This window comes from Dasypus novemcinctus, chromosome 17 (genome assembly GCF_030445035.2).
Source record: "Dasypus novemcinctus isolate mDasNov1 chromosome 17, mDasNov1.1.hap2, whole genome shotgun sequence".
NCBI lineage: Eukaryota > Metazoa > Chordata > Mammalia > Cingulata > Dasypodidae > Dasypus > Dasypus novemcinctus.
In genome coordinates, this window is record NC_080689.1 from 18,152,364 (window position 1) to 18,167,241 (window position 14,878).

At 52.5% G+C, this 14,878-nt stretch overlaps 1 protein-coding gene across 1 annotated transcript in view; it reads right to left on the reverse strand.

Annotated features, from left to right (window-relative positions):
- LOC101428818 (calpain-13) overlaps positions 1–14,878 on the reverse strand; it is a 389,789-nt gene that overhangs the window by 209,411 nt on the left and 165,500 nt on the right. Inside the window, exons 4-8 of the mRNA XM_071208756.1 lie at positions 13,340–13,407; positions 11,247–11,312; positions 10,919–11,040; positions 2,312–2,399; positions 1,555–1,639 (exon numbers count right to left, since the gene is read on the reverse strand). Of these exons, the coding sequence (XP_071064857.1) occupies positions 1,555–1,639; positions 2,312–2,399; positions 10,919–11,040; positions 11,247–11,312; positions 13,340–13,407 (429 nt within the window). The remainder of the gene's footprint in view (positions 1–1,554; positions 1,640–2,311; positions 2,400–10,918; positions 11,041–11,246; positions 11,313–13,339; positions 13,408–14,878) is intronic.

The following is a 14,878-nucleotide window of genomic DNA, read 5'->3' on the forward strand; positions in this document are numbered from 1 at the left end:
CCCCAGGAGACAGAACCCCTGGAAATAAGGGCCACAGTGGAGATGGCCTGGCAGAGAGGTGCCTATTACTGTGCAGCAGGCTGGGGCAGGGGAGCCCTCAGGAAACTGGCCCCTCATCAGGTGGGAAGAGAGCACTTGCCGCTGTCAGTCGATGGACCACCTGAAATCCAGGCCTTCCCATACACCACCAGGCTGTTCCTTTGGACCTGGCCCTGATGCTGCGGAACACCTGCTCCTGGATGAACGGAGCTGTTTCCACAGGAAGAGAAAATGTCCTGAGAACGTGGCCACTGGGACAGAGAAGGGCAAGTCCCTGAACCACAGCCTTGGCCCTGGGCTTGGTCTGCTCCCTGAAGGTGTCCAGGTGAGCAGATGCTCTTCCCAGGCCCGCACCCTACGCCTGCAGCTGCCACTGGGGAGCAGCCGAGAAGCTGCTGTGCACACGGGCGCTCAGCGTGGGGAGAAGGTGCCGCTGTCAGCCTAGAAACAAAGGGCATTATCTGCCAGGTCCTCCAACTCCAATCTCCCTCTTGGCATTGCTCCAGAAGGCTGGAGAAGGGAGGAGGGGCTGGCAAATAGAGGAGCTGGAGGGCCCAATACTGAGTTCTCAGCTTCCCCGCCCTTCTGTCTGGAGTGTCATCATTCAGCTCTCCATAGCCTCAATTTGACTTAAGTCAATTCAGTGAAAATCGTCCAACATTTACTATATGGCAGGTGCTGGAGCTGCCCTGGAAGAGCCCAGGACATCTCTAAGCCAGTGGACTGAGAATTCCCAGGCCAAGGGCTTTCTGTGTAGTTCTTCCAGCATTGCTCTGATGCTCCTGACACCTTTCAGCTTGGAGAGTCCCAAGTGGCCTGGGCCACAGTCACCATCTGTGTTCGGAACGGCAGGCCATACGCTCTTGGTGCCGAGACTACAGGGCCTCCTGGGTGGGTCCCTGTGCACCATTCTCCACCGAGCCCCCAGATGGGCCACCATCTTGCCCCCACGTGCTGTGAGTCACGAAGGGATGAGGGGATGCAGGTCAGGACAAAGCCATTTACAGCCCTGGAAAACAGTGCAGGGTCCGTGCCACCCATTGTGTTCTCGCACAGAAGAGGGCAGAGGTGTTTATTAATATCAAATGGCAGACCTTGATATCAGCCTCTGCTTATAGCAGTGCCAACTGCACCTTCCTGGGCTGAATCCTGGCATCCAAGAACAGAGGGGCCGCCCTGCCCCAAAGGACCATGGTTTCCCTGGGTGGAGGCTCAACTGGGACCATCTTGGGCTCTCTAAAGTTTAGCAAGAAGCGCATGTACATCACAGCATGTGTGCGGGTGGGCAACGCTGGGAACATACTTCTCAGCACAGGAGCCGACCAGGCCCATCTCCTTAGAAGTCCTGCGAGGACTGCAACCTCCAAAAATAAGGGCCAAGTGGAGAAGACCTGGCCAAGGGCTCTCTTCACCTCTTCCCAATCTTTTGAGTACCTGCTACAGAAAGCCTTCTTACACCACGTGATAGTGAATCTGCTCCCCACTCCCCTCGGTGCTGACCCTTCTCCTACTTACTTAATGGGCTCAGTGGGGTCCAAGCGCCGAGCCTTCTGCTCTGGGGACAGCTGCTCCCATTGGAAGTGGAGGCTCCAGTCAAACCCTGAAACACAGCACCAGCTCAGTTGAGGGGGTCTCTCGGAGGGGCCTGCAGAGCTCACCCATTTGGCACTTTTTCCTGAACATGCCCAGGCTCCCAGGGGAGCTGGTCACCTAGCCTGAGCAGAACACGGCTTCCACAAGTCCACGTCACAGCTGCCTCCTCTGCCCCATCACCCACTCCCTCTCTGAGCCTCTCCGGCTGGGGTGGGGTTGGGGAATAACAGGAAGAGGAGAAGGAGTCAAGTTTGGTGGAGCCCAGGGGGAGGGCCCCAGGGCAACGAGCTAGACAGTGATGCATCATGGCCTTCAGCCACAGGCATCAGGAGGGGCACAGGCAGGAGGTTCAGGAGGGGTCCCTAGAGTCACCCGGAAACCAGCCTGGGGGTGCACAGAAGCACCAGGCACCGGGCAGAGAGCTGAGCTGGGTGCCCAGGATAGGGCAGTGCCCATGAGCCTGGGGAGCCCTGCTTCCACCCACATTCTCAGGTCCAGTGGGTGAGCCCTGCGTGAGAGCCAGTGCTCTGGAGGCCAGGGTGTCCCTCATAGCCAGGGCCGAGCTGGAGTTCCTTCCAGGGCTGGATGCTGTGGACAGTTCCCTCAGACCCTCTTCCTGACTTGCCCCCCTAGAGAGCAATGAGTAGGAGACAAAGGAAGAAGGCGCCGGGCCACTCACCGCCTCTGAGCTCCGTGGCAGTCTGGATGTAGTTGAAGTTGTCCAGGTTAATGATGTCGATCACTGGGCACACCACCCGCGTGTAGTCCTGTGGAACGACACAGCTGGCGCTCAGCGTGGGGTGTCGGAGGGCCTGCGGTGAGTTGGGAGGCCTGGCAGGGATTATCCAGCTCGTGCCAGACGCTGGCTTTGTGGCCCTGACTGAGCACTGCCATCTCAGGATCTCAATTTCCTCCGTGATAAAATGGGGCAACAGTGACAGTGACCTCTCGAGTACTGATGACTCCTGGGACCTTCTCTGTCCCAGTGCGCACCTAGGAACAGCGACTGGAGAGTGCTGACCAGGGAGAAGGAGGAAACCAGGAAGAAAGGGGCTCTAGAAGCCCGCCCATGGCAGGGAGGCCCTCAGGGGCAGAGGCCACAGTCAGCCAGACAGTCCCAAGAAGCAGGGCCACCACCCACAGTGGGAATCTCCTGGAATTTCCAAACACTTCCATTCTCTGGGGAAAATGTCTCTCTAGCTATGGTTCCTGGACAAGTTGATGAATGGCATCCCCAGAGATGACTAACTTCAGTTGTCACCTGTAGACGAAGACTCTCAAGTCTCTACCTTCAGCCTGACTTCCCTATTAGATCCAGACTCAGAAATGCCATCGGCCACCTCCATGTGGCTTTCACATAGCAGAACCAATGGTGGCTGTGTCATCTTCTCCCCAAACACATGTCACTATTCCTAAACTCCTTATTTCCATCAAAGGAACCATCACACACACCTTCCCCCCGGCAAGAAAGTAACAAGCTTCACCCCTGCCCATTGGTTGCATTTGATCTTGCTGATCTGAACTCAAAAACTGGAAATTGCTCCTTTGAATCCACCCTTGCCTCTCCTCCATCTCTTCATGCATGCCTGGAGTCCTGCAAGGGACCCCTAACCCCCACCTCCCACACCCAGCCTCCTATTTCATCCTTGTTGGGGGCTGAATTATGTCCCTTACGGAAGGCATGTCCAGGTCCCAAGCCCTGGTCCTGTGGGTGTGAACCCATTTGTCGAAAGGACCTTTGAAGATGTGATTAGTGCCCAAACCAAATGAGGGCAGCCTTCATGGAATATGGGTGAAGTCCTTATAAGCAAAGGAAATTGGACACAGTAAGAGAAGCCACGAGGAGCAACCAGAAGCTGGAAGTCAACAGAATCTAGAAGAGAGAGGAGAAGATACGGCCATGTTCATTTCCTTGTGACAGAAAAGCCAAAGACAAAGGACCACTGGCCGCTAGGCCCAAAATGCCACAGCCTTCAGGGAGAAAGCATTGCCTTGCCGATGCCTGCTTGGAGTGTTAGCCGCAAAACCAATACATTTCCACTGTTTAATTCCCAATGTACGGAATTTATTTTAGCAGCTGGGAAACTAATACAATCCTTTTTCGTTCTACACATGGCTGCCAAAGTTGTCTTTCTGATATGCAAATCTGACTCTGCCACTTGACTGCTAAAATCTTTAACTGCCTGTAAGATAAAGTTCAAACTCCTAAACATGGCACAGAAGACCATCAAAATCAGGCCTGAATCTAACTTTCCAACCTCATCTCTTGCTACTTTTCCAGGACACTTGTTAGGCATCAAAATCACCCAGGGTTTTTTTTAAATTGAAGATACATAGATCACAAAAACTGTCACATTAAAACATATGAGGTTCCCATATACCCCATACCCCACCCCGCCTGCCTCCTAAATAAGATAGCGGGCTGGTGCAATGGGCAGTTATGGCAAGCTGACACAAGAGACACAACAAAGTGGCGAGCAGAGATTTCCACTGCCTCTTAAAGAAGACAGTGAACTGACAAAATGAGCTGGCATGGCAGGCTGATATGACAAAGTGACACAACAAGAGAAGTGGGGAGGAAAAACAATGGGAGACACAAGAAAGCAGGGAGCAGAGGTAGCTCAAGCAATTAAGTCACTCCCTCCCACATCAGAGGTCCTGGGTTCAGTTCTCAGTTCCTCCTATGGAAACAAGGAGGATGGACATACAAAGCAAGAGCAAACAATGAGTGATGGGGAAAAATAAGTAAAATAAAAAACCTTTAAAAGAAAAGTCCTAAGACTGAACAACAAAAAGACACAACCCAATTAAAAAAACAGGCAAAACTTAAGGAAAAACTACTAGACAGAAATTTTAAAAATTAGGCAAAAGACTTATAGAGACATTTCTCAAAGAAGGTAAACAAATGTTCAAAAAGCACATGAATAGTTGTTCAACATCATTACCCATTCAGAAAGTGCAAACCGAAACCCCAATCAGATACCATTTCACACCTACGGGAATGGCTGCTATTATTAATATAGAAAATTAAAAATATGGCAAAATAGGAAGTCGCCTTCATTGTTGGTGGGGGTGTGAAACGGTGGAGCTGCTGTGGAAAACTTGTTGGCACTTCCTCAAAAAGTTAAGTGTAGAATAACCATATAACCCAGCAATGCACTTCTAGGTTTATACCCAAAAGAACTGAAAGAGGCACTTGAGCAGGTATTCTCATACTGATGTTCATAGCAGCATTCTTCACACCCAGGTGTCTCTCAACAGATGAATGGATAAGCAGAATGTAGCATACACGGAAAGTGGAATATTATGTATCTATAAAAAGGAAAGATTCATGCAACAACATGGAACTCAGTATTTTTGGCATGATTTTTCAGTAAACCTATAACTTCTTAATAAAAAAATGAATATTTAAAAAAAATCATTTTCAGGGATCATTTTCAGAATATACAAGGCAAATCCACCAGATCTTGGGGCAATCAAGGCATTATATACTTATTTTAAGTTTCCTAATCCCGGGGGAGACCTCCTGATCTTGGCATGTGGGGTGGGGGTGGGGGGGCCTGGGCCCAGTGGGTAGAATCCATTAACATCCAGGTTCAATCTCTCTCCTCAAGGAGGGCGTCTTCTTATTTTAAGCTCCAGTGCGATGGCTTGCTCGGTCGGTAGAGGTGGGGTCTGGCTGCGGACGAGGGGTCGGTCCCGCTTGGGACGAGGGGTCGGGATGAGGGGTCGGTCCGGCAGCAGACGAGGGGTCGGTCTCACAGGGGTTTCGCGGTTCAGCTGACGGGGTCGCCCGGTGAAGCCGGCGACGAGGGGGTCGCCCGGAGAAGCAGGCGACAAACTGGGGACAAGGGAGGCCAGGCCCTTGTCGGGGGCTCTCAGGACTGGAGGGCACACGGCAGAAGAACTACACACGCAAGTCCAACTTTATTGAGGGAGAGGCAACAGTTTTATAGGGGCTGGGGAAGGCTGATTGGTCGAAGCCACGCCCTGTTCTGATTGGTTGCCGGAGAAAGGTCAGTGGGAGGTACTGGACGGGGGAGGGGTGGTGATTAGGGATTGGCTGTTGCTGTTGCTGGGGGAAGTGGCAGGGCTTAGTGATTAGTGGCTGCTGTTGCTGGGGTAGAGGGCAGACTTGAGTTTCCCGCCTCGTGCCTGGCTGTTGCTGCTGTCGGGGGGAGGGGAAAAGGCAGACTGGAATCTTCCGCCCTGCGCCTGCGCAGGGAGAAAGAAGAAGGGTGTTGCCTCAAAGGCATCGTGTGGCGCTATCCGGGAGGAGGGGCGGCCGCGGAAGCATGACTGCCGAGAAGGGGAGACCCGAGGGCACTCTGCGCCCATGCCGAGCTCCCTTCAAGGGTGGCGGTGAGTCCGACCAGCCACCCTATTATGGGGGCAGCGGCTTGGCCTACCGCAGCCGCTCCCCTGCCAGGCCAGCAAACCACACTTCAGCCCGAGGGGTGACCGCACTCCAGATTCCCTGAGTGCCTGATTTTAAGTTCCCAGCCTTCATCTGGCCCTTAGCCTCCCCCATGAGACCCACCTCACAGTAACAAGTTGCCCCTAAAAGCCAACGGGCCCTCATGTGAGGACACGTTCATTTTCAGTGCACCACTTCTACCTCCAGAACGTGCACAGCTGCTTCATTTGCAGGCAACGCAGCCCTGCCCGCTGCCACGGTTCCCCTCCGGCTTCTCTCGAGCCTCTGTCATTGAGTGTTGGCATGTACATACACACTGCAAGCACACACACAACCCACCGACACAAATACCTACACACCAACACACACCCAACGGCATGACTTGAACTCTGAACTGTTCCTACATGTTCAGAGACTGATCTTCGTCTGTGTGTCTGAAAAAGTCCCTGTTTTACTTTTGCTCGCTGAGTTCCGGGGCCTCGACAGGTGTACCTTGTCCTCAAGTGGATCCTCGTGCTGTGAGGGAAGGTTTAAGGCCCAGCTTCTGGCAGGTGGCCTCAAAGCCCTGGGGATGTCCTGTCTGACGAGGGTATGTTTACGTGGGGGCCTGCGGCCACACGGACCGTCTGTGCCAACAATGTGGGGGTGCAGGAGAGGCTCCTGGAGGGGGTGGCCCTGAGGGGCAGGGCCGGGAACACCTGGACTAGCTGACAGGAGGCCTGGGCTCCAGGCCTGGCTCTGCCATCTAGAAAAGGTGAAGCACAGCGCATACTCCCTGTGGCCCAGGGTCTTCAGCTACAAAATGAAGACAAACTATTGTGTGCAAAACTGTCCTGCTTCCCTAACAGGGCTTTTGTGAGGAACCAGGGGGAAAAGTGTGTGAAAGGACTTGGAAGAACATGTAGGCTGTATTATTTCTATAAAGTTGCCAAATGCTGCAGGGACTGAGACATCTTAAAAGTCTTTTTTCCTACAAGGAACTATGTAAATAAGGAGAGAAAAAAGCATGTTTTTTTGCTGTCACTGTTTTGTTATTTTTTTTAAAGAAAAACAACTTGGGGCTTGTTTCAAGCATCACCTTGTAACTGAAGCGGAGAGAAGGTAAATGGGGGAGACTTTCAATATGTAAAACACCAGCTGAGGAGGGCTGATGACAGCTCCAGCCCATCCTTTTTCTTATCTCTATTTGTGAAAATCTCAAATTCCAATCACAATTTAAAATTTCACCTTTTATTCTGAAACAAGACATATACAAAGACACACCCGCACTCTCAACGGAGAGAGCGGCTCAGAGCAACCATTCTGTGTCAACCAGAAAGTCAGGGTCACAGCGAGAATCTCCACTGCCCACTGAGGCCTCTGTAGCCCTGGAGGGGCAGAGCCAGAGGTCAGCCCCCGGGCTCATCTGACTCATCTCTTCACTCCTGGGGACGGAGGAGGCTCTGCCTGGGAGGCTGAGCTCAATCTCAATGCCCCCTGACCCCAAGGAGAGAGCAAGGTGGGGACAGGCAGAGCTCACACTGAGGGAGGAAGGCTCCGGCCTGCGGGCAGTGGGCGAGGGGGCCTGGTGGGTGAGAGCCTCTTTCAGGGAGGGGGACTCTAGGCTAGCCACTGGGATGGAACGGGTCTTGCAGGCACATTCAGGCTTTGGCACGTCCTCCAGGGACAAAGGCTGGGCGTGGGTTCCTCAAGAAGTTCAACACAGAATTGCCCTATGACCCAGCAATGCCTCTCCTGAGTAAAGACCCAAATGATCTGAAAACAGGTTCTCAAACAAACACTTGTACACCAGTGTCCATAGCAACTTCACTCACAATAGCCAAAAGGTCAAAACAAGCCGAGGGTCCACCAACTGATGAATGGCTAAGCACATCGTGCTCTGCCCACCCAATGGAACGTTATGCTGTCATAAAAGAGAACGAAGCACCAATACTCACTGCGATGTAGGTGAGCCCTGAAAAGACGATGCTGAGTGAAAGAAGCCAGACAAAAACTCATGTGTCCATGAACCTATTTGTATGAAATGTCCAGAAGAGGCAAAGAGAAAGCAGAATGGGGGTGGCCAGAGGCTGCAGGGAAGGGGGAATGGGGAGTCACTGCCAATGGAGATGCAAAGGTTGTGCGATTAACTAGAGGTAATGGCCACACAACACTGTGAATGTACTAAGTGCCAACTAAATAGCACACTTTAAAATGGTTAAAATGGTCAATTTTGTGTTGCATGTATTTTACAACAAAACAATAGTCAATCCGGGCAGAGGCTGTGGTGACCCAGGCGTCCTGGGCTTGGGTCTGAGTCCTGACCACACCCCATCCAGCAGCCCCCACACCTGTGGAGATCTGGGAGCCCTGAACTTCGTTCCAGGGTCACGGCCTGCAAGCTGGGAGGGAGAGGAGGATGGGCAGGGGAGGAGGTCTGCAGCCCCTCACCCGTCATTTCTCCTGGGAGATGAGCTTGAGGATCGTTTTGGTACACACAACGACGACGCACCTGCCATTCCACACAAAGGACAAATTGCCTTAGAAACATTGCTCAGGAAATGCTAACATATAAAGTTAAAGGGAAGAAAGTAGAATACAATCACATAAATAGAGTATAATTACAACAGTGCAAAAAGAGCCTGTCTGCAACCGGAAAAAGGTCCTCAATGGAAAGAAATGTTAATAGTGGAAGCCGTTGCTTGGTAGAATTGGGGTTGATTAATTTTCATTCTAATGTTCTGTGTTTTCTAAAATTTCAAAAATGGCCATGGATTGCTTTTGTAATAGGAAACAAGAGATTTGGCAGCCTCCTCTGCTCCCCTGCCATGAAGTTTTCCAATATATCTGAACCACATTCCTGGTTTCAAATCTATTTCTTTTTAATATGATCTCAGTTGAAATAGGAAACACCTTGTCTCCTTCCTATAAAATCTCTTGTAAACAGACACATCTCCATCCCCTACCATCTTCCCCAGCTAAAGACTTCTAGATGTGCTAAACTTTCTTCTTAGTTCTGATGCTGCAAACTTTACCCCCGCTCCCCAGTGGCTGTTTATTTGACCAGCTCTGGTTTCTGAACTCCAGGCCTCACGATCGTGGCAGGATGACTCTGAGGAAGGAGGCCAAGGCAAGGTTGCTGGAAGGGAGTGGATTTTGCCCACTTTGATATCCACAAGGTGCCACAGCTATTTTCCATATTTCTTCCTCCCAAAGAATTTCACTGTTGGTAACAGTTTCCAATCCTTTCCTCCCAGAGCCCCTCCCACCACTGCCTGAGCATACCTGCTCAGGCCATGCCATGCTGTGAATTAACTGAGAGGCAGGGGGCGAGGCTGCTTTCCTCCCACTGCCCCTTCCCACTGACTCTGGTTTCTTATGCTCTTTGAGCCCTGAGTACTTGCTCGAGGACAGGCATGGTGGCCACTTCTAGGTGGTCAGTGTTCCAGAGTTAGGCCACGGTGAGAGAACTAAACCCAGGAGGGAAAAGTGCAGGGCCCAGTGGCCAATTACAGCCAGGAGTGATTACTGTGGCAGTCAGGGAAGGCCTCCTGGAGGAGGAGGTACACATGGAAGAGGGCTGGTACAGGTGGCGAGAAGAGGGTGGACATTGCAGGGAAAGGAAGGGCTTGGCCAGAGACAGTGCAGAGAGGCGCAGGGGCAGGCTCAGGACCTGGGGCAGTCCAGCTTGGTTAGAACGGAAGGCCACAGGCACCGGCAGAGGGGGACGGCAGATGGGAAGGGCCTTCGGTGCCGGGAGAATTCCCCTTAAGTGGAGGATCTGGTTGCAAATTAACGTGCCGCAATCTTAACCTCTTCGCCTGGATTATTTCAGAAAGAGAAAGGAGAAGGGGGTCTTCGTAAATGACGCTAAGCAGCCAAGCTCCCAATCTCAGGTTGCCGGCTGGCATTTTCCTGTCTATGCCCGTGGGTGAGAACCCTATGCTCCCACCAAAGGGCTCTCTCGTTGCAGTGAATGAGGTTGGTGAAGACGAGCTGGTTCTCTTCTGAGGAACCCACATGTCTCAATCCTTTCCGCCTCTTAACGCCATCATTACACACATAGGAGTCCAGGCGTGACCACCAATACCGAGCAGGAGGTCACCACGGCCTGGGGAAGGGGCCGGGCAGGCACCATCGAGGGCGCTGGTGCCGGAGGCTCCGGCTCAGGAAGGTCAGGCCAGGTGGCCCCTCTCCCCTGAGACAGCATCCTCATCTGTTAACGGGCATGTTAAAACGCCCGGCCTCCTGCTGTGCAGCAGAGCCAGGAGCCAACGAGTCATAACGGCCATGAGCAGGACGGATGCCAGTTAGGAGCGCAGATGCCCACGGCACAGGGCGTGTTCTGGGCGTGCCCGACGGGAGGGCAGCCGGCGGACTGCGGGGGATACAAAACAGTCATGGGAAAACGAATCTCTCCTACTTTCCAGAGAAATAACTGCGACGTGGAGAGGGGAGAGCTAGAGAACTCTAGAGGCAAAGAGGCAAGTTCAGGCATCAGGGATCTGGCCCATCGGCCTTGCCGCGGGGCCTCTGGGCAAGGTGATGGTGACATGAGGGATGTGTCCGTGGAGGCAAGGCAGGCGTCAGGAAGCGGGCGAGGCAGCCTGGTCCCTTTGGCGGCCCCCTGCCCCGACAGGCCCTCACCAGCCTCCTCTGCGGCGCTGCCTGCTGGCTGGTGGCAGCAGCAGCTCTTGCCTGGGAAAGCGCGAGTCACATACAGCCGCCCCCAACCACGCGGCCCACTCCAGGTGACTCAGCAGGTGGCACCCCGTATAGCAGAACGAATGGGTGCTGCCTCCTCCCCAGAGGACTGGGGGGATCTGGGAAGCAAAGGGCTTGAGAGGCCTGGGGAGAGCAAGGCACCCAGCGGGCATCGGCGTCGCTCACCTCTTTGATCCTGTGCAGCAGGGGCTGGAGCCAGTTCTTGTTCACCTCACAGTGGCTGTCGAGGAAGGCGAGGGTGGTGCCTTTGGCAGCATCGGCACCCCGGATCCGGGACCGAACCAGACCTGCAGTCAGGAGCAAACAGCCAAGTGGGTGCCACCGTCAGCCTATTAACCAGCGAGACTGTGGAGGAGGCACCCAGCAATTCCTCCCACAACCCCCTGACACGCACACCTCCCCTGCACATACACACGTACACACACACACCACGGACACCCCCACGCACACGCACACACCGAGGTCCCTGCCCAGCAGCGCAGACTGGACCCACCTTGCCGCACTTCGTTGCGTAAGCATTTCACCTTGGGCAACTTAATGAGCTGCTTGCAGTCATCAGCTGCCAAGACAAAAGGTTATGCTGGGTGAGGGTCTGCAGATCCATTACATGATGCAACTGGGCACTGCAGGTGTACCTGAAGAACAGGTAAGGCTGCCCTCTCGCTCCCCCATACCAACTGCAGTGCCCTATTGTGACTCAGGCGTGTTCCTGGGTTATGGATGGGGCTGGCTGGTGGCCCATTCAGGGGTCCCATGTGGGGGTCTTTAGAGTAGATGAGTCACACAGAAGCACCTATGTGCTTGACTGAAATTTTTCTAGATGGGAAACTTTAGAATGATTAGTTGGGGACATTTTTTCTTTTTCTATAGCTCATCAAAATTACGAGATGATAAACTGGTAAAAACAACAACAGCAACAACAAAACTGGTAATATGCTGGGAGGCCAGAGAATGGATAAGATAAATTTTGGCGTTTTCTCCAGCTTGTAATACAGGAGAGCCTCTTTTGCTAAGGCCGTTATACAGAACTGGTTCTGTTCCCCATCGTATGGGGCGACTGCCAAGGTGGGTAGGAGACACTGTCTTGGCCATTTGCCCTCGGTTGCCCTCTCCCTGCCCTGCCTGCCCCACCACTCCTTTGGCTCACCAGTTCCCTAGTTTTGAACTCTACATCTTGACCTGCCATTTTGATCTTGCTTCTTTGTTTTACCAACCTTGGCCTCTTGGCTTGCCCCTGGAATCTAAAGAGTGATTGCAAAGATCTATTAGGCTTCCTCAGGATTAGGTTTTAAGCACTATGAATGTGTTATATACTGCTATTATATAATTTGTATGTACTATTATCTCCATTTAATAGACAAGGAAACTGAGCCACATTGAGACTCATAATTTGCCTGAGCTATATAGCTTGTAAGTGACAGGTCTAGGATTTGAACCTAGACAGCCTGGCTCCAGAGTCCATGCTCTAACCACTAAGCTATTCTGCTTCTAAGTGGCACCCTGAATCCAGCAGCTTTGCTTTCTCCAGCTTCAGCACCAGACAACCCTACCTTCAACCCCTTCCCCATTTGGGAAAGGGGATCAGATCATCAGGTTTCAGAATTCAGAGTCTGGATCTGGCATACAACCTGCTTACATCACTTGCAGAGGTTCCAAGGCTGTGTCCCTGGGTGAGGGTGACCAGCCTGAGCACAGCAGACCTCATGAGGGGATGCCACCCCATGCTTCACCCCTAGGCTCAGGGCTGGGAGGGACAGACTCCAGGCTCCTGGGACTTTAGCTGTCACTAGTGGACACACCCAATTCTGTAAGAATGAGGCTGACTCTTGAAAGTGCATCGAGGGTGCTGGAATGACAGTTCTTAGGAGAATTGACGCTCTCAATTCTTGAATTCTAACAGAGCTTCTACAATTATTGTACCTTTCAGTCTTAATGCACAGATATCTGAAAACACCCACATGCTTCCTCTTGGATGCGTAGACACAGGTCTACGGAATATGAGGTAGGAAATGATGGCCAGTATGTCGGCGGACAGCTGCTCACTGTCCCATGGCCAGAAGATGAGATGTTCCACAGGGGCCCCAAAGCCAGGGCCCACCCGGTCCAGTCCTCCCATGGGCACAAAACAGAGGGAGCAAGTTAACTTGGCTCAGGTGGGCCGGTTATCATAGCACTCAAGTCAGGAGTCTCTGAAAAGGGCACGCTGCTGGGCTTTGGGGTCCAGTATTGCTCCTTTGCAGGTTCCACGTCTCTTCCCATGCCCAGGAATGCAGGTCAGGGAGCAGTGAATGAGTGTGCATGCATGCATAAGCATACATGCACACTGCTCCCCCCAACCAATCAAGGGTCTAAGGTTAAAGTTCCTTGGTGAGGCCGTCAAAGATACATAGCAAGTCACCCCAAGGATTTTTTTAAATGTAAGGATTATTTCCTTCTCAGGCCCAGCCATGGACTCTCAAAGCCTTCCGGAACCATTCCAAACCTAGGCTTTCCTTCATCCCCAGCAGACGGGTAGACTCCCCTCCACGTGTTACGCAGGGGCTGGAAACAGACACTGATCCTTAGCACGTGAGAGCGCTTACTTACGGTCATTGCTGAAGTCATCCACTAATATGATCTCCTTGATCAGATGCATAGGGGTGCGGTTTAATATGCTGTGAGACAGAAAGAGGAAAAGATCACCATGAGGTCTAGTGGCGAAATATGTACATTAGTCCAAGTTTTAAATAGCACCACTGCATTTGAGGACTGAAAACTCAGAGCAGTCAAAGGCTTGTCCAGCCACCCTGCTCATCTCTGCAGCATCACGGATGGAACTCTGCCTTTGCCTCTGCCTTAGTGATGCCACCCTCCACCTCCAATGAGACACCCAAAGAGCCATCCAGGGGTCATCGTCAGCCTCCCTCCTCCAAACTGTACATCACATCAGGGAATAGGATGTGCCAGTTCTGCTTGAAAATGCCACTCGTGACATCCCTCTTATAATTCTGCCCTGGTTCAACCTCTCTTGCCTGAACTATTGCAATAGCTTCATCTGCCCCCAGCCTCTCCCAGCCCTACATCCTCCTGCAGAGTGAGGTTTCTAGAGCTCAGATCTGATCAGGTGACTTGCCTAATAAAATAAGTAAACCAATTCAAATAAGTAAACAAATAATGTATTGCAGTGGCTCCTGATCACAGCACCCCCAAATACTCAGCCTGCTTTTCAAGGCCTTTCACCATCTGGGCCTACCCACATTTCCTGCTCCTCTTGCCCGGTGCGGCTGTCTGAAGATGCCTTGCTCATTCATAAACTGCTTGCAATGGCCCTGCTCTGCTTGCAGGATCCAGTGAAAAGCCACTTCCTCCCTAACAGCTTCCCACGCTCCCTCCTCTGGGCACCCCCAGCATCCTGTACTGGCACCTCCTGGGGTGTTTATCACTGCCTAACCCTGAGGTTTGGTTGGGCACTGCCTCAGTCCATTGGCCCCACATGATGGCAGTATTTGCAGAAGAGGCGGGCAGGCATGATCCTTGCCAAATTCATCACAGCACAGCACCATGGCTTGTAACTACACGCTCGGGAGTGACACAGGACACACCTACTACCTGCCAGGCCCTGAGCCTAACAACAAACAGAGGCGACAGGACCTCTGCTCGCCAGAAGTACATGCTCTAGTAGCTGCATCCTCCGAGCTGTTCAATCCTGGGCCAGTTACTCTGCTGCTCTGTGCAGCCCAATTGCCCATCCACAAAATGCACAGGGCCCTTGGGAGAATGCAAAGAGAACACGCATCTGAAGCATTTCCCAGTGGATGATAGGTGGCTTTTGTGTGTCATTAATGATTTCTGAACGGAATCAAAAATCTTCTGTTAGTCTTCCTGTGCTGTGCGCAGAACGAGGAATTGGTGTCACGGTTAGCTCTGGGCTCATGCCCCCTCAGTGGTTGGATCCCACTTCTCCGAGTACCCGAACCGCCTGGTTCATCAGGGCAGGCGTCTGCGCAGTGCCCAGAGTCCTGCCTGCCTAGGGGAGGGGGCTCAGGATGGGGGCTGAGAGGCTGAGGGGGCCCCCTGTAGAGACAGCCCAGGAGAACTTTGCCTGGGGCTGCCTTTATTTATGAAGCCTGAATCCTCACCATGGCA